Source organism: Pongo pygmaeus, chromosome 12 (assembly GCF_028885625.2).
Source record: "Pongo pygmaeus isolate AG05252 chromosome 12, NHGRI_mPonPyg2-v2.0_pri, whole genome shotgun sequence".
NCBI classification, from domain to species: Eukaryota; Metazoa; Chordata; class Mammalia; order Primates; family Hominidae; genus Pongo; species Pongo pygmaeus.
The window spans coordinates 27,093,613-27,116,907 of record NC_072385.2 but is presented as its reverse complement, the minus strand read 5'-3'; the positions used below and the strand labels follow the sequence as shown (position 1 = coordinate 27,116,907).

Genomic DNA, 23,295 nt, shown 5'->3' with positions numbered 1-23,295 from the left:
TGAGCTGCTGGGTGATCTTTGAAGACCCTTGAGAGTCATTTAGCACAATTTCTGTGTCTTTCCTTGACACGACCACAAGCAGTTGTCAAGGCCTGAGTCCCAAAGTGTGGATACCTTCCATAGAATATGGTAGGCCCTAGGGAGACTAGCCAGGTATGTGCACCTCCCCCCACCCCTGGTACCTGTATTAGTAATTTTTTTGTTAATTGAAGACCCAGAAATCCTTTTTTTCTGTCAGTTGTACTTTCATTTAGAAGTATCAATCATGAGCAAGTAGTCATGCAGGAAACTGTATCCTCTGCCCACCCACCCACAGAAAGGGCCAGTGCTGGAATGGACAGAACACAGCAGGAGGTGCATGAAGGTGGAAAAGGGGAGGGAGCTGGGAGCTTATCTCCGAGAGCGTTTGAGAGGATAGGCGCGTGCAGTCTGTTAGCTGGAGGCCTCTACATTCCTGGGCCTCCAGAACCCAAACGCCTGCCCCTGCCGCTGCCCTGCCGGTGAAACCAAACCGGTTGCCTTTTGAAACTTTCCACTGAGGCCACCTTGGAGTCACAGCCAAAGAACTCAGGTCTCTCCTGGTAACCTTCACACCTAGAGGTGGGGGGATGGGGGAGCAGTGTTGAAGGTGAGGAAAAACAGCATGAAATGGAGCATTGTCAGGATAGATGGTGACTTTGTGGAAAAACAGAATCGGGAGTCCCAAGACCTGATTTAAAAATCTGACCTTTCCAGTCTGAGCAATATAGCGAGACCCTGTCCCGTGTGTGATGGTGTGCACCCGTAGTCTTGGGAGGCTGACGTGGGAGGACCACTTGAGCCCAGGAGTCCGAGGTTACATTGAGCCATGACTGTGCCACTGCACTCCAGACTGGGCAACAGAGTAAGACCCCGTTTCTAAAAAAGAAATTCTGACCTTTTTATCTCCATGACTTGGGGCTAGTTGTATAATCTTTTTTAATTATCTCCATGACTTGAGGCTAGTTGTTTAATCTTGTTGACTCATCTCCAAAAGGGGAGCAACAATACTTATTTTTTTAATTTTGTCGAGGCAGGGTCTCGCTCTACAGGCTGGAGTGCAATGGCACAATCACGGCTCACTGCAGCCTCAACCTCCTGGGCTCAAGCGACCCTCCCACTTCAGCCTCTTGAGTAGCTGGGACTTACAGATGCATGCCACCACGCTCCGCTAGTTTGTTTGTTTGTTTTTGAGACAGAGGAGTCTCGCTCTGTCGCCCAGGCTGGAGTGCAGTGGAGTGATCTTGGCTCACTACAAGCTCTGCCTCCTGGGTTCACGCCATTCTCCTGTCTCAGCCTCCCGAGTAGCTGGGATTACAGGCGCCTGCCACCACGCCCGGCTAATTTTTTTGTATTTTTAGTAGAGACAGGGTTTCACCATGTTAGCCAGGATGGTCTGGATCTCTTGACCTTGTGATCCGCCTGCCTCAGCCTCCCAAAGTGCTGGGATTACAGGCATGAGCCACCCCTCCCGGCCACACCCCGCTATTTTTTTTTTTTTAATTTGGGGCTGGGCGTAGTGGCTAATCCCAGCACTTTGGGAGGCCTAAGCGGGTGGGCCACCTGAGGTCAGGAGTTCAAGCCCAGCCTGACCAACACGGTGAAGTCCCATCTCTACTAAAAATACAAAAAATAGCTGGGCATGGTGGCGCATGCCTGGTCAACATGGTGAAACCCCGTCTCTACTAAAAATACAAAAATTAGCTGGGTGTGGTGGCAGGCACCTGTAATCCCAGCTGCTTGGGAGGCTGAGGCAGGAGAATCGCTTGAACCCAGGAGGTGGAGGTTGCAGTGAGCCGAGATCGCGCTGCTGCACTCCCGCCTGGGTGACAGAGTGAGACTCTGTCTCAAAAAAAAATAATAATTTCTTTTGTAGAGACAGGGTCTCAGTATGTTGCCCTGGCTGGTCTTGAACTCCTGGGGTCAAGTGATCCTCCCATCTCAGCCTCCCAAATACTTACTTTTTAAAGGGTGGTCATAAGTAAGAAAATGTACAATAAGACAAGTTGCAAAAATCTAAAGCACAGAACACAAGTGAGGGCACTTGCATCTCAGTTTATCCCCTGCTTGAATAGATACGGGGAATAAACTAAACACGAGGGTGACACATCTTCTTCCACCTTGTCAGCTGAAGCAGGAGGCCTTCCCTGCCCACCCCATGGTCATTATCTCCAGCATCTCCAAGGCCACAGCTTTTTTTCTTTTTCCTAGTGGAAAAGAGCTGGGAAACGTGGCTTTGGCCAGCAAGGGAGAAGGGGCCATTATGTGTACCAGCAAAGACCCGATTGTTACTGAAACCAAACTGGGCTGCTTTTCTCAATTATCTCCACCACTCTTCTGGTCTCCACTTTTCAGATGCCAAGTTTTAACCCAGAACAAAAGCTGCTGTCGGACTGATTTATAATCCAGATCTGCTGATGCAGCCTGAAGTGTTCCTTCCCTCCAGGACTGCACCCTGGCTTAAAGTTACCTCCAAACCTCAGGACGTCAAGTCCCTTCACCTCTGCACTTTGCCCCTAGCCAGGAGGTAGCATCTGTCTCCAGGTGCCCGTGGGGTGTCCTCCATGAGGACCACCTCTTCTAACCACCTGCCCAGCTCAGAGGACCAGCTGGCAGGAAAGACGCTGCACCGCCCATGAGGCCAGAGCTACAAGTTGCTTCTAGGAGTGGCTGTGGGCGGAGGCTGGTGGTTCTGAAGGTGGCGGTGGTTCTGCAGCGTGGCTCCCCCCAGCCTCTTTCATCTGAACAGTAGGGCTCATGCCACTTGTTAATCAGCCTTCCAGTGGCACCAGGAGTCATTTTCTGGGGATAGGCGCTTTGCCCAAAGCGTGAGAAGCAGGAGCAGGCCCTTTCTGTTGACTGAAGGGTCTTCCTGGCTGGTGAAGCCCTTTCCAGACGTGAGGGCAGGGACCAGTGGTCCTCGGGGCCTAGAAAGAGGCAGAATTGGGGGCCAAAAGGCAGACCCCTCTGGTCCGCCCCAAAAGACGCCTCGGTTTCCCCAGCGTGCCTCCCCCGGATACTCGCCTCGACGTGGCTCGCCCGCGGTCGTTCCTGCAACTGCAGCATCGGGAGTCCCTCTCCCCAGCCCAGCCCGCCCGGGGTCTTCGGGGGACACTTCAGAAAGATCGGGTGAGTGTGATTCCCCCGTGGCCATACCCGGAGTCCCTCCTCCGCCCCACCTCCCTCCGGGCGCTGTGGCGCAGCCCGCGACTCCCAGCCCCGGGGCGGCTGGACACCCGGAGGGGTTGAGGTCCGGGCACCCGGAGGGGCGGAGGTCCGAGCCCCCACGCGGAGAGCGGGCGAGTCCACAGGTCGCTGCGGGTCGCAGCCCCCTCCTGAGCGAGCCTTCGCGGCCCGCCCCCAGCCTCCGCTCGACCCCCCCCAGGCTGACGTCAAGGGGAAGGGGGCGGAGAGCAGCGGCCGCGCTGGAGAAAGAGCCGGCGCCCGCCGTGGTGGCGCGGGGAGCCCGAGCCTAGGGGCGCGGAGCCGGGCGGGGACGGAGGGACGGTGGCAGAGGGGCCGCGGAGGGCTGGCTGGCGAGCGCGGGCAGGCGGCGACGCGGGGGCAGGGGCGGACGGCAGTCGGAGCCGAACGCGAGGGCGGCGCCCGGGAACTGGAGCTGCGCGCAATAGGTGAGCGAGGCCGGGCTTGCGTGAGGCTGGAGCCGCGGGGCCCCGGAGCCACCGCTTTGTCCCCTTGCTTGGGCAGGGGCTGCCGGACGCGGGAGGGACAGGGGCGGGGGCGCGGGGAGCCGCGGCGGCGGAGACGGCTGTACGCGGGGATCCTTCCTGCGACCCCCGCGGCTGCTTCGCAGGGTCTCGGGAGTGGGACGCACAGCGCCTGCAGCCCCGCAGCCCTGGGGCCGGAGGGGCGCGCCAGCGAGGGTTCCTCGCGCGGTCCGGTCCGCGGCCGGGATCTTCGCCAGGCTCCTGGACTGCCCTCGGCGCTCCCACCCCCGATGGAAAGTTTGGGGCGGGCTTGGATCGAGGCCGATGTTGTGGGATCGGATTTCCCTGCCGCGGCCCCCCCGCCCGCCCGCCCATTCTGCTGGGGAGGCGGGTTGTCCCGGAAAGCCAGGCCCCCGGGCCGAGCCGGGCCGCGCCGTCCCCTGCTGGAGCGCTCGCCCTGCAGGGAGGGCCGCGGTCCTCGGCTGGCCGCTCGGGGTGGGCGAGGGTGTGGGGCGCCCCGCCTGGATCCCGCACCCCTCCCCCCCAACCCCTCCTCCCGGCTGCCCGTTTCCTCGCCCTGGGGGGAGCTGCGGGTGGGAGCACGGCTGCCGGGTGGATCCTCGGAGCACGCCACGGGGTGCGGCCCGATCCTCGGGTAAGGAGCCGAGATGTGGCCGGGGGCGTTTTGGGGGGCTGGTCTGGGGCGCAGCCCCCGCCCCCCGCCCTCCCGCGCCGGGGCTCTGGGCCGACAGGGGGCGTCCGCAGGCCGGGCTCGCCACGCTCCCCGCGCCGCCGCTTTGTTTGCGTTCAAATCCCTGGAGCTGGGGGAGGGGAGAACCCGGGGGGGACCCGGGACGGGGTCTTGGCGGGGACCTTTTGTTTGGGGGTGAGCAGGTCCCCAGCTTCTGCGTCTCCGCCCCTGGCACGGGAAGGCTGGAGCGGGGGAAGGCAATCCCGCTGGCCCGCCCAGGCCAGGGTCCCTGGGGCGCAGTCCCCGAGTTGGAAAGGTTCGTCAGAGTCGCGGGAGCGCAGCGGGTGCCGGCCGTGCGCGGCGCGTTGCCAGCGGCCCGGGAGGAACCCCCTCGCGTCCCCGCCCCTACCTCCCCCCGTCGCCCGCCCGCGCCGCCGGAGTCCCCGACTCGACCCGAGCTCGGTCCCCCCACCGCCCCTCCGCCAGAGGGCTGGTATCTCGGAGGAGGCAGTGCGAGGAACAGGATGAGGCCCTGGTCATTTCCACGCCCATCCCACCCACTTCCTGCCTCCCTCTTGGGCAACAAAGGGGCCTCGGGAAGCTGGGCCCCTTCGCTCCCGGCCCTTCTCCCACTCCTGCCCTGCTGATGTGGAACGGGGTTTGGGGTTCTGCAGGGCTATTGTCTGCGCTGGGGAAGGGGACAGGCCGGGACCGGGACCTCCGCTCGCAGCCGGCCGCACCAGGTTCCCCCTGTGGGGTTTTCCCGACCGCCTGACCCACCGCATGCCCTTGTCGCCCTAAGGAGTCTTCCTCCCAGAATTAGGTGTTGGCGGGGTCCGGAGGCCCAGTGGCTGCAAGGCCTGTGGCCTGAGGTTCTTTCAAGAAACTCTCAAACCTCTTAGGCCTGAGTGTGTATGTTGGGAGGGGGTCCCTTTTTTATTTCTCAAATGACTTCCTGTTGCGCAGAGGTAGTGGTGGGTCTGGAGGCCAGGGAGGGCTTCCCGGAGCCTGTTTAGCCTTCAGCCAACTCAACTCCTCCCCGCTTCCCAGGGAGACCCGTGGTCTTTTAGGCAGAGGCCAAGTGTGGGGACTTAGGTCCACCTCCAAAGAGAAGGGGAAGGAGGGCACCGGGGCTCCTGGAAGTCCTGATGAGGAGTCCCGTGGCCTTTCCTGCTGCGGGCCACTCTGGTTTGCTTTCTCTGGCTATGATTTCTGACCATGTCTTTTCCCTCGGCAGGACAGCTGGCCTGAAGCTCAGAGCGGGGGCGTGCGCCATGGCCCCACACTGGGCTGTCTGGCTGCTGGCAGCAAGGCTGTGGGGCCTGGGCATTGGGGCTGAGGTGTGGTGGAACCTTGTGCCGCGTAAAACAGTGTCTTCTGGGGGTGAGTGCCTGGAGGGGTGAGGAGGAAGTCAGGGACAGGCTGCTGAGGAGTTGCCCCCATAGGGTGCTGGCTTTATTCTCATGTGTGTGGCACAGCTTTCTAAGAAACCCGAGTGACCCCAGGGACCACGAACGGGCAGTGCGGGTTGGGACCTGGGATTAGCCTCCTCTGGGGGAGCTCTGTCCAACTCCCCACCCCAGACTGCCTGCCCAGGTGTGCGAGGGAGAGCCTTCTGCCTCGCCCTCTCCACGCCTCGCTTCTTGAACTGTCACTGGTGCTGGGAGCCTAAAGAGAAACTGGAACCGGAATAAATATAAACTGGAGGCTCTCTCCCCTGGATCCCCAGGGCCCCCCTAAGACCTCCTACTGCCCTGTACACATCATACCCTCTGGTGGCCCTGGAAGTGTGTGTGTATGTGCACATGCTCGCATGGTTGCCGGGGCACAGCGGGGACCCAGCAGTGCCCCCTGTGCACACACCCGTGTGAAAGGTGATGTCAGGTGTTTGTATCAGCCGTGCGCTCTGGGGACCTGGGATGAGCTCACCTCCCACAGGCTCCACTCGGGTGCCAGTGAAGCCCTGCCTTGCCAGTCTGTGTCTGGATCCATTGTTGCCTGCAAAGACTAAGGCTGGTTTGGGGGGACCCTGAGGACAGGTCGGCAGCCATATTTGGCAGCTGATGTAGGAATCACATGACTGTATAAATGTCGGGGTGCCCTGCATGCCGGGTGGCAGCAAGACTTCCCAGGCCCCAGCCCCATCTCTGCTCTCTGAGCCTCTGGTTTCTCCAGACCTCCTTGGCGTGGCTCACAGCCCAGCTCCCCTCCTGCCATCCCCACCTGTCCTAGTGGCCTGCTGTGCTCGCATCTCTGGCAGCCTGGATTGGGGTCCTGTTGGAGTGAAGGGTTTCCTGAGGCAGGGAGTCCTCATAGCCGTGTGTGCCTCCTGCCCTGCTGGACTCTGATAGAGGCAGTGGGCAGCAGGGCAAAGAAGGAAGCAGCCGCCAAGGAAGCGAGGGTGGGGTAGGGGTGCCCAGCCCTGCGGCCGGAGGTGCCATTGACCCTGAGAGCAAGAGCCATCAGTCTGATGGCTTCCTCTGGCCGGAAGCTGTGGCTGAGATATCCTTCCTTCCTCCCAGCAGCCTGGATTTGCCTCCTCCCAGGCTGGGAAAGGCTAGGGAGGCCCGGGTGGGGCTGTCAGGGCCAAAGGCTGTTTCAAAAGTGTCCTTTATTGCCAATCAGGGGGTTTGGCTGGCATCTGCTTGTGGCATGGGGTGCTGGCTTTTGTGGAGGAAGACTGAGGGCTGTCGAGCCCCAGGGGTCCTGCCCATCAGCAGCCATGCTTACCCCTGCAGAGCTGGCCACGGTAGTACGGCGGTTCTCCCAGACGGGCATCCAGGACTTCCTGACGCTGACGCTGACGGAGCAGACTGGGCTGCTGTACGTGGGGGCCCGAGAGGCCCTGTTTGCCTTCAGTATGGAGGCCTTGGAGCTGCAAGGAGCGGTGAGAGGTGGGGCAGCGGGAGGCAGTCGGGCCTGCCAGAGGGCAAGGCCCAGAGGGGCTGTGCTTGGCCAGGTGGTCCCTCAGCCTGGCTGCCCCCACAGAAGTGCTGCTGGGCATCCGGGGCCTGCCCTCTGGTTGGGGTCAGCATGCGGCATTCCTCTCCTCTCTGGCACTTACTGAATTCTGTGTAGTGGGGTGGTTTGGGGCTTCCATTCTGTACTGAAGGAAGCCCCCAGAGAATAGGGACCATGCCTCTGCACTGGGCGTCCCTGTGTTGCTGCTGCAGGCTGTGCTTGTGACACGTGCTCAGTCCGTACCTGTAACATGGCTGACGTCCCCTTCCCTTTCCCCAGATCTCCTGGGAGGCCCCCGTGGAGAAGAAGACTGAGTGTATCCAGAAAGGGAAGAACAACCAGGTGGGTGCTTGGACGCTGCTCCTGGTGCTGCCTTCGCCCCAGGACATCTCCTCCCATTCTGGCCCTCGCACTCTCACTAACCGGACATCTTTCTGCCCCCAGACCGAGTGCTTCAACTTCATCCGCTTCCTGCAGCCCTACAATGCCTCCCACCTGTACGTCTGTGGCACCTACGCCTTCCAGCCCAAGTGCACCTACGTCGTGAGTGCTGCCCTCCTACCTCGGTGTCCCCAGCCCCCCACCCTCCTCACCCTTCTCTGGACTCGTGGATGTGGCCCATAGGGCCCTGCCCTTAAGCATCTCCTCATCACCTCTGTCTCTGTCCCTAGAACATGCTCACCTTCACTTTGGAGCGTGGAGAGTTTGAAGATGGGAAGGGCAAGTGTCCCTATGACCCAGCTAAGGGCCACGCTGGCCTTCTTGTGGGTGAGTGGCTGCCCCCCATGCAGGCTGGGTGAGTCCTTTGGGCTTGGTTCCACTTGGGGCTGTGTTGGCCGGATGTGTCCATACCTCATGTGTGGCCTAGCTGACCTCTGTCTCCCATAGATGGTGAGCTGTACTCGGCCACACTCAACAACTTCCTGGGCACGGAACCCATTATCCTGCGTAACATGGGGCCCCACCACTCCATGAAGACAGAGTACCTGGCCTTTTGGCTCAATGGTGAGCCCCCGGGGGGCCTGTGGGAGCCATGGGTGGGAGGCCCCCCGGGGGCCAGCCCCTCCCTGCTGACCTCCTCCCCTTCCCACAGAACCTCACTTTGTAGGCTCTGCCTATGTACCTGAGAGTGTGGGCAGCTTCACGGGGGACGACGACAAGGTCTACTTCTTCTTCAGGGAGCGGGCAGTGGAGTCCGACTGCTATGCCGAGCAGGTGGTGGCTCGTGTGGCCCGCGTCTGCAAGGTACCGAGTCTCACAGCGGTGGGCCCTGGGAGCCCTGCTGGCCCAGCGGGGCTGACCGGTAGTGTCCCCTTGCCGTCTGCCAGGGCGATATGGGGGGCGCACGGACCCTGCAGAAGAAGTGGACCACGTTCCTGAAGGCGCGGCTGGCGTGCTCTGCCCCGAACTGGCAGCTCTACTTCAACCAGCTGCAGGCGATGCACACCCTGCAGGACACCTCCTGGCACAACACCACCTTCTTTGGGGTTTTTCAAGCACAGTGGTGAGTTGGCCAGGGCTCCCACAGAGTGGGGAGGAGCTAGGGTTCAGGTCAGGGACGGTACATGGGTGGGAGCCTGGACCGGGCCTCAGAGACAGTCCCGGAAGCCAGGTGTCCAGAAGCCAAGGAGAATGCTGGCACCTGCCCCTTTCAGAGCTGCCTGTGAAGGGGCAGGGCCCCATGCCAGGTGGCACTTGAGCTGCCAGGGCATTCTGGTACCCATGGCCAGTTTGTGCCGGGCCCTGCCTTCCTGCTGCTTGTCCTTAGCTGGGGTGGGAAGAGATAAGGTGGGTACCTGACCCTGGGCTCCCTCTCGCTGTGACAGGGGTGACATGTACCTGTCGGCCGTCTGTGAGTACCAGTTGGAAGAGATCCAGCGGGTGTTTGAGGGCCCCTATAAGGAGTACCATGAGGAAGCCCAGAAGTGGGACCGCTACACCGACCCTGTACCCAGCCCTCGGCCTGGCTCGGTGAGTGCTAAGGCAGGGATGCATCTCCCCACCCAGCTGCGGTGCCATCCCACCCTGCTGATGGCCTGCCCCCCACATCCTGCCCCCAGTGCATTAACAACTGGCATCGGCGCCATGGCTACACCAGCTCCCTGGAGCTACCCGACAACATCCTCAACTTCGTCAAGAAGCACCCGCTGATGGAGGAGCAGGTGGGGCCTCGGTGGAGCCGCCCCCTGCTCGTGAAGAAGGGCACCAACTTCACCCACCTGGTGGCCGACCGGGTTACAGGACTTGATGGAGCCACCTATACAGTGCTGTTCATTGGCACAGGTGGGTGCTTGGGTATGCAGGCATGCTGCTCAAGGCTGGGCAGACGCCCATGTGCCCAGGGCAGGGAGATTTGGAGCTGCCTCACGGCCTTGTGCCCTCTCATTTACACCTTCTCCTCTGCACCCCCCAGGAGACGGCTGGCTGCTCAAGGCCGTGAGCCTGGGGCCCTGGGTTCACCTGATTGAGGAGCTGCAGCTGTTTGACCAGGAGCCCATGAGAAGCCTGGTGCTGTCTCAGAGCAAGGTAGTAAGTTGGGTCCTATCTGCCACTGTCCCCAGCACTATCCCATCTCGCTCTCTCTGTCTGGCTGCTTCTCCCAGTTGGGCCTATGTGCTTGGCCAGTGCAGAGTTAGGAACACACACACATATGGATGCACACCTTACCTAACTTGGGGTGGGTTCCTGGAACGAGAATGAAAACAGAATGGAATCTGCACTGCACAGGGCCATTATATATAGCCAGGTCACGGGGCTGTGCTCTCAGCATCAAGCCTTGGCAACTGCTCCCATGTTTCTTTCAGACCCTCCAAGCTGTGCTGTGGTTCTGGCTCTGGTTTCCCTGACCATGCCCCTGTGATCAGACCTCCCAGGCTGTGAGATGTTTATGATGCCCTCACCGTGGTGGTTTCCTTCCAGCCCCCAGTTGCTCTCTGGTCCCAGCCCTCCATTTCCGTGACTATTTCCCTGAAGTGCTTGCATTATACCCTTGTGCAATACTCTTTTTGGTTTTTTTTTGAGATGGAGTCTCACTCTGTCACCCAGGCTGGAGTGCAGTGATGCGATCTCAGCTCACTGCCACCGCCACCTCCCAGGTTGAAGCTATTCTCATGCTTCAGCCTCCTGAGTAGCTGGGATTACAAGTGCCTGCCACTATGCCCAGCTAAAGGTTTTTTGTTTTTGTTTTTGTGTTCTTTGAGATGGAATCTCACTCTGTCGCCCAGGCTGGAGTGCGGTGGCATGATCTCAGCTCACTGCAACCTCCACCTCCCGGGTTCAAGCAATTCTGCCTCAGCCTCCCAAGTAACTGGGACTACAGGCACGTGCCACCATGCCCAGCTAATTATTTTTTTTTTTTTTGAGACGGAGTCTCGCTCTGTCACCCAGGCTGGAGTGCAGTGGTGCAATCTTGGCTCACTGCAAGCTCTGCCTCGCGGGTTCACGCCATTCTCCTGCCTCAGCCTTCCAGGTAGCTGGGACTACAGGCTCCCACCACCACGCCAGCTAATTTTTTGTATTTTTAGTAGAGACGGGGTTTCACCGTGTTAGCCAGGATAGTCTCAATCTCCTGACCTCGTGATCCGCCCGCCTCGGCCTCCCAAAGTGCTGGGATTACAGGCATGAGCCACTGCGCCTGGCCAGCCAGCTAATTTTTGTATTTTTAGTAGAGACAAGGTTTTACCATGTTGGCCAGGCTGGTCTTGAACTCCTAACCTCAAGTGATTTGCCCACCTCAGCCTCCCAAAGTGCTGGGATTCCAGGCATGACCTGCTGTGCCTAGTTGCCTTGTGCAATACTCTTGTGGCATATTTGCTACACCTCCTGAACTTTGATTTGTTTGCCTTTTACCAGCTATTATGACTCAAAATTGTCCCCTAGAACATGGAATAATGGCAGAAAGAAAGTGTGTGGTTGAATAAACACACAGATTGGCATCCACCGTTGAAACAGGAAAACATGTTATGCTGCTGCTGTTGTGAGGGCTGATGGGCCTTGAGAGAAATGTATTTCCTGCACTATGTGTGTGTGAGTGTGTGTGATTATACTTTTTGGCCTCACAGCCCCATCATCCCTTTCTAATAAGGTCACGTCTATAAGGGGCTTAGGATTGCACCTGGCCTGTGTAAGCCCTCTGAGTTCTGCGGTTCTTAGAGTTCCCTTTTCAGCACTACAGCTCTGCCTTGTTCCCTTGTTCCTCCTTCTGGCGCCCCGTCCTGTGCCCCCTGCAGGAGTCCAAGCTGTCCCCGTGCTGCGTTCTGGTCCGGCCGCCCCTCCCGTGGTGTGGCCCTGGCTGACCCCCCTCCTGCACCCCGCTTCTCTCGCAGAAGCTGCTCTTTGCCGGCTCCCATTCTCAGCTGGTGCAGCTGCCCGTGGCCGACTGCATGAAGTATCGCTCCTGTGCAGACTGTGTCCTCGCCCGGGACCCCTATTGCGCCTGGAGCGTCAACACCAGCCGCTGTGTGGCCGTGGGTGGCCACTCTGGGTGAGTTGGGCTCTACATAGGCCAGGACCTCCAGGGACTCAGGGTGGTTGGAGCCAGGCTGCTGATGTACCCTACATCCCCTACCAGATCTCTACTGATCCAGCATGTGATGATCTCGGACACTTCAGGCATCTGCAACCTCCGTGGCGGTAAGAAAGGTGAGCTTTTTCATTCCCCTCGCATCAGGCTGAGCCCTGGACCAGAGCTGGAGTTTCTGTTCTCCTCTTCCCCAGCCCTGCTTTCCTGCACTAACATGCACTCTCTTTTCTCTGCCACTACAGTCAGGCCCACTCCCAAAAACATCACGGTGGTGGCGGGCACAGACCTGGTGCTGCCCTGCCACCTCTCCTCCAACTTGGCCCATGCCCGCTGGACCTTTGGGGGCCGGGACCTGCCTGCGGAACAGCCCGGGTCCTTCCTCTACGATGCCCGGCTCCAGGCCCTGGTTGTGATGGCCGCCCAGCCCCGCCACGCCGGGGCCTATCACTGCTTTTCAGAGGAGCAGGGGGCGCGGCTGGCTGCTGAAGGCTACCTTGTGGCTGTCGTGGCAGGCCCGTCGGTGACCTTGGAAGCCCGGGCCCCCCTGGAAAACCTGGGGCTGGTGTGGCTGGCGGTGGTGGCCCTGGGGGCCGTGTGCCTGGTGCTGCTGCTGCTGGTGCTGTCATTGCGCCGGCGGCTGCGGGAAGAGCTAGAGAAAGGGGCCAAGGCTACTGAGAGGACCTTGGTGTACCCCCTGGAGCTGCCCAAGGAGCCCACCAGTCCCCCCTTCCGGCCCTGTCCTGAACCAGATGAGAAACTTTGGGATCCTGTCGGCTACTACTATTCAGATGGCTCCCTTAAGATAGTACCTGGGCATGCCCGGTGCCAGCCCGGCGGGGGGCCCCCTTCGCCACCTCCAGGCATCCCAGGCCAGCCTCTGCCTTCTCCAACTCGGCTTCACTTGGGGGGTGGGCGGAACTCAAATGCCAATGGTTACGTGCGCTTACAACTAGGAGGGGAGGACCGGGGAGGGCTCGGGCACCCCCTGCCTGAGCTCGCGGATGAACTGAGACGCAAACTGCAGCAACGCCAGCCACTGCCCGACTCCAACCCCGAGGAGTCATCAGTATGAGGGGAACCCCCACCGCGTCGGCGGGAAGCGTGGGAGGTATAGCTCCTACTTTTGCACAGGCACCAGCTACCTCAGGGACATGGCACGGGCACCTGCTCTGTCTGGGACAGATACTGCCCAGCACCCACCCGGCCATGAGGACCTGCTCTGCTCAGCACGGGCACTGCCACTTGGAGTGGCTCACCAGGGCACCAGCCTCGCAGAAGGCATCTTCCTCCTCTCTGTGAATCACAGACACGCGGGACCCCAGCTGCCAAAACTTTTAAAGGCAGAAGTTTCAAGATGTGTGTGTTTGTATTTGCACGTGTGTTTGTGTGTGTGTGTATGTGTGTGTGCACGCGCGTGTGCGCTTGTGGCATAGCCTTCCTGTTTCTGTCAAGTCTTCCCTTGGCCTGGGTCGTCCTGGTGAGTCATTGGAGCTATGAAGGGGAAGGGGTCGTATCACTTTGTCTCTCCAACCCCCACTGTCCCGAGTGTCGGGCAGCGATGTACATATGGGGGTGGGGTGGACAGGGTGCTGTGCCCCTTCAGGGGGAGTGCAGGGCTCGGGGTGGGCCTAGTCCTGCTCCTAGGGCTGTGAATGTTTTCAGGGTGGGGGGAGGGAGATGGAGCCTCCTGTGTGTTTTGGGGGAAGGGTGGGTGGGGCCTCCCACTTGGCCCCGGGGTTCAGTGGTATTTTATAGTTGCCTTCTTCCTGTACAGGGCTGGGAAAGGCTGTGTGAGGGGAGAGAAGGGAGAGAGGGTGGGCCTGTTGTGGACAATGGCATACTCTCTTCCAGCCCTAGGAGGAAGGCTCCTAACGGTGTAACTTATTGTGTCCCCGCGTATTTATTTGTTGTAAATATTTGAGTATTTTTATATTGACAAATAAAATGGAGAAAATGAAATGACTGCTCTGATGGGGCTAAGATGTTTGGGCTAAAGCCCTTCTGGGTACCAGGAGGGAAGGCTCTCTGGGTGGAGGGAGGCTGGACTGGGCCTTCCCTGCAATCCCAGGGCAGCCACAATGTTTGTGGTCCCTGCCTGCCTGTGGGAGGGGACAGCCCAGCTCTAGTGTTTTCCCACAGTGATGGCTGCGGGGCTGGGAACGAGACCATGGCCACAGCCCTTTGGGAGCCAGCCTTGGCTTCTGGCCAGAAGGAGAAGTCAGGGCACTGGGAGTCCAGGGGAGAAGCGGAGTGGGAGGGGGGGTGCCTTCCCAGAACTCAGGACGGGTAGTGGGAATGAGGGGCCAAAGGAGTGGAAGGTTGTGGAGATGAGATCGTTGTTTGTGTGAGGATGGGGTTCTCCACCAGCTTAGGCGAGGAGAAATGACTTCCAGCCCTCTACCCACCAGGAATGCTAGGGTCTTCAGTGCCCCAACTAGGGGGGGAAGGAGTTTACACCCAGTGTGCACCAGACCACTGTCTTGGAGAGGGACTGGCACAGAACCCAACCTGCATTCTGTCGTTCATGCACTCTTTCTAAGCCGATCAGGCGGTGGAAGTGAGGTTTCCCCAGTACACTTGATCGTGGCTTGAGCAGGCAGCTGCCTGGGTTTTAACTGGGAATTGAGAAGGCTGGGGTCCGCTGAGGAGCACGCTGCGCGGGTGCACGGTCCGCAGACGGCCGCCCGGAGGGTTTTGATCATGAAGACCGATTCCGTAAACTCAGCGCCCACTGTGGGGCCAGGGGGTTCTGCACAAACCAAGGCCCTGCCCCTGCCCTGAGGTGGAGCTACAAGCAGGACAAGTTGTGGCCACCTGCCCTTTGCTGGACTTGTAAGGAAGAGCAGGGTACGGGGAGGGGCATCTCGAGGCCTTTCCAGCCGTCACTTTGCCGCTGCCCCGGGGGCGGTCGGCCTTGGTCCGGGGTGGTGCCAGGAAAAGGGGGTAAAGACCGTGGAGCGCGCCCCGGCCCGATGGCTCACGCCTGTAATCCCAGCACTTTGGGAGGCCAAGGCGAGAGCGGATCACGAGGTCAAAAGATCGAGACCATCCTGGCGAAACCCCGTCTCTACTAAAAAATACAAAAAATTAGCTGGGCGTGGTGGCGGGCGCCTGTGGTCCCAGCTACTCAGGAGTCTGACGCAGGAGAATCGCTTGAACCCGGGAGGCGGAGGTTGCAGTGATCCGAGATCGCACCACTGCACACAAGTCTGGGTGACAGCGAGACTCCATCTCAAAAAAAAAAAAAAAAAAAAAAGACCGTGGAGTGCGTGGCGCCTCCCTGCCCTAGGAGCCCGGCGGGACTAGGGGCGGTAAAGAGAGGAGCCTGCCAGGTGGCTGGAGGGCTGGGTCATGGCGAAGGTAACGGGAAAGCTCCCGACCGGACCCAGCCGCCTCATCCCCACAGCCTGCAAGGCCAGGCGGGCCCTGCGGCCCTCCAGCTGCGCGCGGCTCCCGGAACCCAGCGCCTCAGTCCTCTGCTTAGCCTTGGACGCCCTCGCGCGGCGGCCTCGGGGCATGGCCGGGCGCAACAATCCCCGCCCTACCGCTGCAATTGGTTCTCGAGCTAAGGCCTAGGGTTTGATTGGTCGGCTTTGGCGGGGAGGCGGGACTAGGACGACAGCCGCCGACGCCGAGCGGCCAGATCCCGGACGCGGGGCGGGCCCTGCGTCCGCCCCTCCCGCCGAGGCCGAGCCTGAGACCCGGGGCGGTTCGGCTGGCGCCGGGGCTGGGATGGCGACGCCGCGGCCCTGCGAGGATGGGCCCTGCTGCTCGCATCCCAGCGCGGTACTCGGCGTACAGCAGACGCTGGAGGAGATGGACTTCGAGAGGGGTGAGGCGGCCGCGCGGCCCTGGTGGCTCTCCCCAGGCCCCGGCCCAAGGAGGCGGCGTGGGGCCAAGGAGAGGCGGGTGAACTGGGTCCCGAGAGCCTGGGGCCTGGTGCGGGAGGGCGGGCGAGATTCGCGGTTCCCGCGTACTGAGAGCCTGCCAGGGCCCCGCACGAGCTCGGCCAGGAGACCCTGTCCCGCGGGCGGCGAGTAAGCCGAGGCACTGGTTTCCGTAACCCTCCCGAGTAGCGGGGGACGACCTCCCCTGGGAGACACAAGCCTGCTCAGGTGTCGGAGAGAGGGCCCGGGGAGCAGAATCTGCACCTGGGGCATTGCACCCAACCTTAGGGGCATGGAGCTGCAGGCCTGGGGGCTGCGCGGTGAAGGAGAGCAGTGGCCCTTGTTTGGCCCCGGGTGCCAGGCAGCCTGCATGCTTTAAAGATGGCAAGAGCTTCGCACGGGCAGCCTTCGAGGCAGGGCACAGTATCTCATCTGTGGGACCCAGAGAGGTAACACGTTTGACCCAGATTATACGGAGATTACGGTGCCAATAGCAACAGAGGAAGGCGGGAAACCAAGGTGCTTCTTGTGAGTATTGGGAACCACTGTGCTACTGTGCTGTGTCATCTGCCCTTGTGGATGCAGCCCTCGATTGCCACTGCTGTGTAAGCATTCTCATGGAACTCTTCCTTTACCATGGTTCTGGCACCTGCCTACTTCCCTCCGCCCCTCCTACCGCTGTCCTCTGCACTGCTGAAGTGGTTGCCTCAGAGGGTCTTTCCGCTTCCACGGTTACCTTCCTACAGGGTTTTCTACTCTCACATAGCAGCCGGAGCGGCTTTTTGAAAATTAGAAATCACATCATTCCCTGTTATGGCCTACAAAGCTCTGTAGACCCACCCCTGCCGGCTCTACTTCTCCTCATTTTATTTCTCATGCTTTTCTTCTCCCAGTCACTACGCCGCAGCCACACTGGTCTTGTTTTGGTGTCTCAAATGTGCAAGACCTTTTCCTGAGTTAAGGCCGTTGGACTTGCTGTCCCACCTCCTTAGAATGAACTTCCTACAACCGTTAAGCTAGCTGATGCTTTTCTTCAGATCCCAGCTCCAATGTCATCTCCTCAGAGACCCTCCCTAAACACCCCAGTTCTCAACTGGGGGCAGTTCTGCCCTTTAAGGGACTTTGGGAATATCTGGAGACATTTTGGGTTGTCACAATCGGGAGGGTGCTACAGGCGTGTAGTAGGTAGAGACGAGATGCTGTATACATGGTACAATGCACAGGACAGCTCGCTACAATAATCATCCGGCCCATAAGTGTCAATTGTGCTGTTAAGAAGTAAACATTGCCTTATCCAAAGTTAGGCCAGTTACTCTGATGTACCCATCATCTTGGTTTTTTGGTTTTTTTTTGAGACGGAGTCTCCCCCTTTTGTCCAGGCTGGGGTTCAGTAGCGCAATCTCGGCTCACTGCAACCTCCGCCTTCTGGGTTCAAGTGATTCTCCTATTCTCCTGAGTAGCTGGGATTACAGGCGCGTACCACCACAGCCGGCTAGTTTTTGTATTTTTAGTAGAGACCGGGGTTTCACCATATTGGTCAGGCTGGTCTCGGAACTCCTGACCTCATGATCCGCCCGCTTTGGCCTCCCAAAGTGCTGGGATTACAGGCATGAGCCACCGCACCTGGCATCTTGCTTTCATAAAAAACAATTTTTACCGCAAACAATTTCCTCATTTTTTTGTGCAAACAAATACATTCTTTAAAACATTAATGGCAAGAGTGTATTTGATAAGCCAATTTTAGCTACTGTTGTCACCAATAAAAGAAACTACGTGAGATTTGTTAATCCGCTTCACTATAGTAACCCTTTGTTGTTGTTGTTGTTGTTGTTGTTGAGTTGGAGTCTTGCTCTGTCCCCAGGCTGCAGGGGCGCAATCTCGGCTCATTGCAACTCCACCTCCCAGGTTCACGCCATTCTCCTGCCTCAGCCTCCCAAGCAGCTGGGACTACAGGCGCCCGCCACCACGCCCGGCTAATTTTGTTTTGTATTTTTAGTAGAGATGAGGTTTCACCATATCAGCCACGATGGTCTTGATCTCCTGACCTTGTGATCTGCCCGCCTCAGCCTCCCGCAGTGTTGGGATTACAGGCGTGAGCCACCCTCGCGCCCAGCCTATAGTACCCCTTTTACTACCTATATGTATCCCATAACATCGTGTTGTAAAACTCATATATATGCAATACAATTTATTTTTAAAGTAAAAACAAAAAACAAAAACTACCTTAACAAAAGAAAAGGTACATGTTCTTGGTTGGGAAGACTTAACATAGGAATATCACCTCTCTTACAAATAATATTAACTTTAATACATTAAAAAAAAACAATTTTTTTTTTTTTTTTTTTTTTTTTTTTTTTTTTTTTTTAGTATTTATTGATGATTCTTGGGTGTTTCTCAGGAGAGGGGGATATGGCAGGGTCATAGGATAATAGTGGAGAGAAGGTCAGGAGACAAACACATGAACAAAGGTCTCTGGTTTTCCTAGGCAGAGGTCCCTGCGGCCTTCTGCAGTGTTTGTGCCCCTGGGTACTTGAGATTAGGGAGTGGTGATGACTCTTAAAGAGCATGCTGCCTTCAAGCATCTGTTTAACAAAGCACATCTTGCACCGCCCTTAATCCATTTAACCCTGAGTTGACACAGCACATGTTTCAGAGAGCACGGGGCTGGGGGGCAAGGCCATAGATCAACAGCATCCCAAGGCAGAAGAACTTCTCCTAGTCAGAACAAAATGGAGTCTCCTATGCCCACCTCTTTCTACACAGACAGAGCAACAATCTGATCTCTCTTTCCTTTCCCCACACTTCCCCCTCTTCTTTTCAACAAAACCGTCATCGTCCTCATGGCCCACTCCCGATGGTCGCTGTCCCGATGGTCGCTGTTGGGTACACCTCCCAGACAGGGCGGCCGGGCAGAGGCGCTCCTCACTTCCCAGACGGGGCCGCTGGGCAGAGGCGCTCCTCACTTCCCAGAAGGGGCGGCCGGGCAGAGACACTCCTCACCTCCTAGACGGGGCGGCCGGGCAGAGGTGCTCCTCACTTCCTCCCAGCCGGGTGGCAGCCAGGCAGAGGCGCTCCTCACCTCCCAGACAGGGCGGTCGGGCAGAGGCGCTCCTCACCTCCCAGAGGGGGCAGCCGGGCAGAGGCGCTCCTCACTTCCCAGAGGGGGCGGCCGGGCAGAGGCGCTCCTCACTTCCCAGACCGGGCGGCCGGGCGGAGGCGCTCCTCACTTCCCAGACGGGGCGGCCGGGCAGAGGCGCTCCTCACTTCCTCCCAGACGGGGTGGCGGCCAGGCAGAGGCACTCCTCACTTCCCAGATGGGGCGGCTGGGCAGAGGGGCTCCTCACATCCCAGACGATGGGCGGCCAGGCAGAGACGCTCCTCACTTCCTAGACGGGGTGGCGGCGGGGCAGAGGCTGTAATCGTAGCAGTTTAAGAGGCCAAGGCAGGAGGCCGGTAGGTGGAGGTTGTAGCGAGCCGAGATCACGCCACTGCCCTCCAGCCTGAGCAACATTGAGCATTGAGTGAGCGAGACTCCGTCTGCAATCCCAGCACCTCGGGAGCCCGAGGCAGGCAGATCACTCGAGGCCAGGAGCTGGAGACCAGCCCGGTCAACACGGCAAAACCCTGTCTCCACCAAAAACACAAAAACCATTCAGGCGTGGTGGCGCGCGCCTGCAATCCCAGGCACCCGGCAGGCCAAGGCAGGAGTCACAGGAGCCCGAGGCAGGGAGGTTGCAGAGAGCCAAGATCACGGCAGCACAGTCCAGCTTCGGCAACAGAGGGAGGCCGAAAAAAGAAGGAGAGGGAGACCGAAGAAAGGGGAGAGGGGGAGGGGGAGGGGCAAAAAAAACCAATTTTTACTTTTTTTTTTGAGACTGAGTTTTGCTCTTGTCACCCAGGCTAGAGTGCAGTGGCGCAATCTCGGCTCACTGCAACCTCTGCCTCCCAGGTTCAGGTGATTCTCCTCCCTCGGCCTCCCCAGTAGCTGAGATTACAGGTGCCAGCCACCATGCCTGGCTAATTTCGTATTTTTAGTAGAGACGGGGTTTCACCATGTTGGCCAGGCTGGTCTCAAACTCCCGACCTCAGGTGATCCGCCCACCTTGGCCTCCCAAAGCGCTGGGATTTACAGGTGTGAGCCACCGTGCCCAGCCTTTATAATCTTACGTTATTTTGTTTGCTTACTCATTTATTATCTATTTCCTACACGTGGAAATGATCCTTATCTATTTTGTTTTGTGGGCTTTTTTTATTTTTAATTTTTTTGTAGAGACAAGGCCTCCCTATGTTGCTTAGGCTGGTCTTGGATTCCTGGTCTCAAGCGATCCTCCTTCCTCAGCTTTCCAAAATGCTGAGATGATAGGCATGAGCCACCATGCCCAGCCTGTTGTGTGGATTTTTTTTAAGTCATATCATCTTTCTGGGTTTATTGTCCCTCCCATTTTATTGTGCCTGTATTTATTGTGCTTCTTCTCCCACTGTATCCAGTTCCCCTCTCTCTTTTTTTTTGAACATTTTTTTTTTTGAGATGGAGTCTCAGAAAAAACCACCACTGCCTCCTGGGTTCAAGCAGTTCTCCTGCCTCAGCCTCCCAAGTAGCTGGGATTACAGGCACCCACCACCACGCCCGGGTAATTTTTTGCATATTTAGTAGAGACAGGGTTTTACCATGTTCGCCAGGCTTGTCTTGAACTCCTGACCTCAAGTGATCTGCCCGCTTCGGCCTCCCAAAGTGCCAGGATTACAGGCATGAGCCACCGTGCCCAGCCTTTTTTGAACTTCTATTAGACATATGTTGGTACATTGTCTTCCATGTTTCTTTACCACTCTTTAATATTTTTCTGTAACACAACAAAAAAACCCATAGGCCAATATCTCTAATGAACATAGATACAAAAATCCTCAGTAAAAATAGTATCAAACCAAATTTAGTGGCACATTAAAAATATCATTCACTGGCCGGGTGTGCTGGCTCACGCCTGTAATCCCAGCACTTTGGGAGGCCGAGGCGGGTGGATCACGAGGTCAGGAGACCGAGACCATCCTGGCTAACACAGTAAAACCCCGTCTCTACTAAAAATACAAAAATTATCCAGGCCTGGTGGCGGGCGCCTGTAGTCCCAGCTACTCGGGAGGCTGAGGCAGGAGAATCGCGTGAACCCGGGAGGCGGAGGTTGCCGTGAGCCGAGATCGCACCACTGCACTCCAGCCTGGGCGACAGAGCGAGAATATAGATATCTTTTTTTTTTTTTGAGACAGAGTCTCGCTGTGTCGCCCAGGCTGGAGTGCAGTGGCGCGATCTCGGCTCACGGCAACCTCCGCCTCCCGGGTTCACGCGCTTCTCCTGCCTCAGCCTCCCGAGTAGCTGGGACTACAGGCGCCCGCCACCAGGCCTGGATAATTTTTGTATTTTTAGTAGAGACGGGGTTTTACTGTGTTAGCCAGGATGGTCTCGGTCTCCTGACCTCGTGATCCACCCGCCTCGGCCTCCCAAAGTGCTGGGATTACAGGCGTGAGCCACTGCGCCCGGCCAATATTTTTCTATTTATCATTTTGTACTACATTTTGGGTGAATTCCAAATCACTAATTCTCTTTGACTAGGTCTGCAGTACTCTTTGATCCATCTATTGTTGTTGTTTTGTTTCAATGAGTCTGTTTTTTAATTTATCAGCTTTCCTGTTTCAGATCTGGCTGTTTTGTTTTTCCTAATGTTCTGTTCATTTGTGGATTCTATCCCTTTGTCTCTGTGAACACCTTCAATGTTGTTGTTTTAAGGTCTTTTTTGGATTGTGCAATAATGGCTCACTTTGGAGGCATGCGTGTTCCCACTTGTATTTGCTAGTTGTGGTCTGTGGCCATGCCACCCTGAACTCCCCGAACTCCCCTCATCTCACCTATATTTGCTGATTGTCTCTTAGGACAGCAGATTGCTTCTTGTTTTGCAACTTTCAGTCTTTGTGCTCACCAGGGAGATCCTGTTCTGTGGGAGATTGTCACCCTGCCTTGGAAGGCTTCTGGAGGCATCATTATATTTTTTAAAAGTTGTTTCTGGCTGGGCACGGTGGCTCACGCCTGTAATCCCAGCACTTTGAGAGGCCAAGGCAGATGGATCACTTGAGGTCAGGAGTTCAAGACCAGCCTGACCAACATGGTGAAACCCTGTCTCTACTAAAAATAGAAAAATTTGCCGGGCATGGTGGTGGGCACCTGTAATCGCAGCCCGAATTTCACTCTAGATCCAAACATTTTAAACATTACTTCATCCAGCACTTCTCTGTTTGAAGTGGGATGGAGATGTCTGTGTCCGCCCAGTTCTACTGTCCTGATGAGATGCGCCCCTGTCTGTCTTGTTCACAGCTAAGTCACCAGCATTCAGAACAAACCTTGACACAGAGGAGGTGCTCGGTTGATATTTGTTGAAGGAATGAATATTCTCCACTTTATAGACAAGAAAACTGAGGTCAAGAGGCAAAGCGAGCACTGAAACTGCCATTCAGCATCATTCAGTCCTTTGGTTGCCTTTCTGCAGGAATCTGGTCGGCAGCCCTGAATGGAGACCTGGGCCGAGTGAAGCATTTAATCCAGAAGGCCGAGGACCCAAGTCAGCCGGACTCGGCCGGCTACACTGCGCTGGTGAGCTAGGGAGGAGCACAGGGTCAGGAGACAGAAGCGTTAACTCAGGATACACCTGCTCTCTGAGGAGGGGGATTGATGGTTACCTTTTACCTCCTCCCTCCCTTTCTTCTCTTCCAGCAAAATTTCTCTTTTTAAGCATCATATGAAACTGGATTTTTTAAATTAGTGTGAGAGCTTTACATCAATAATTTAGGTTTTGTTTTGTTTTGAGATGAAGTCTTGCTCTGTTACCCAGGCTGGAGTGCAGTGATGCGATCTCAGCTCACTGCAACCTCCGCCTCCCAGGTTCAAGCGATTCTCCTGCTTCAGCCTCCCGAGTAGCTGAGACTACAGGCATGCGCCACCACACCCAGCTAATTTTTGTATTCTTAGTAGAGATGGGGTTTCACCATGTTGACCAGGCTGGTCTCGAACTCCTGACTTCAGGTGATCCGCCTGCCTCGGCCTCCCAAAGTGCTGGGATTACAGGCGTGAGCCACTGTGCCCAGCCGATGATTTAGGTTTATTTTCGTAACAATTCTGTGAGATACGAATGATCATTTTCCCCATTTTTCAGTTGAACAAACTCAAGTTAGTCATGCAGAAGCTTGCCCAGGTCACACGACTGCTGGGGTTGGCACCTGAGATGATTCCAGGCCCCTTGCTGCAGGGGGGCCATGCTCTCACCTCTCCACCACCCTTGTCGCCTGCCTGGCTTCTCCCATCTGACCTCGGTCTCTGTTCCCTGCAGCACTATGCCAGCCGCAATGGGCACTACGCTGTGTGCCAGTTCCTGCTGGAAAGCGGAGCTAAGTGTGATGCGCAGACCCACGGGGGTGCCACGGCTCTGCACCGAGCCAGCTACTGCGGGCACACTGAAATCGCACGGCTCCTGCTATCACATGGGTCCAACCCCAGGGTGGTGGATGACG

General features: G+C 57.5%; 2 protein-coding genes across 9 annotated transcripts in view; both read left to right on the top strand.

Moving 5' to 3' along the window:
- Window positions 1-3,521: 3,521 nt before the first annotated feature.
- On the top strand, window positions 3,522-13,819 carry SEMA4C (semaphorin 4C). 5 transcript variants are annotated; one of them, XM_054475911.2, is made up of 15 exons: window positions 3,522-3,650; window positions 5,620-5,760; window positions 7,116-7,264; window positions 7,618-7,680; window positions 7,783-7,881; window positions 8,010-8,106; window positions 8,227-8,343; window positions 8,432-8,583; window positions 8,667-8,842; window positions 9,165-9,309; window positions 9,399-9,621; window positions 9,752-9,864; window positions 11,664-11,821; window positions 11,909-11,979; window positions 12,103-13,819. In XM_054475911.2, exons 2-15 carry the CDS (start codon window positions 5,652-5,654, stop codon window positions 12,930-12,932), a joined length of 2,502 nt encoding a protein of 833 aa, XP_054331886.1. In that variant the 5' UTR covers window positions 3,522-3,650; window positions 5,620-5,651; the 3' UTR covers window positions 12,933-13,819. The 5 variants fall into 5 exon arrangements, with proteins under 5 accessions (XP_054331886.1, XP_054331888.1, XP_063504543.1 ...); XM_054475913.2 differs by having other exon boundaries at window positions 3,523-3,650; window positions 5,615-5,760; XM_063648473.1 differs by lacking the exon at window positions 3,522-3,650 and adding an exon at window positions 4,080-4,341.
- Window positions 13,820-15,526: 1,707 nt separating this feature from the next.
- Window positions 15,527-23,295, top strand: part of ANKRD23 (ankyrin repeat domain 23) — a 30,538-nt gene continuing 22,769 nt past the window's right edge. For 2 of the 4 annotated variants that reach the window (XM_063648472.1, XM_063648469.1), the window contains exons 1-2: window positions 15,579-15,692; window positions 22,106-22,381. Coding sequence is in view for 1 of the 4 variants with exons in the window: in XM_063648471.1 (XP_063504541.1) it covers window positions 15,618-15,692 (75 nt within the window). In the remaining 3 variants the exon portion in view is untranslated. Of the gene's footprint in view, window positions 15,693-22,105; window positions 22,382-23,295 lie in introns of all 4 variants that reach the window. The other 2 variants (XM_063648471.1, XM_063648470.1) reach the window with 2 other exon arrangements.

Excerpts from the sequence above, each read along its gene's own strand:
- SEMA4C (XM_054475911.2), top strand. The coding sequence starts at position 5,652 with ATGGCCCCACACTGGGCTGTCTGGCTGCTGGCAGCAAGGCTGTGGGGC. Across the intron at positions 7,265-7,617 it reads CCTTGGAGCTGCAAGGAGCG|ATCTCCTGGGAGGCCCCCGT; the intron begins GTGAGAGGTGGG and ends CCCTTTCCCCAG. Across the intron at positions 11,822-11,908 it reads GCCGTGGGTGGCCACTCTGG|ATCTCTACTGATCCAGCATG; the intron begins GTGAGTTGGGCT and ends ATCCCCTACCAG.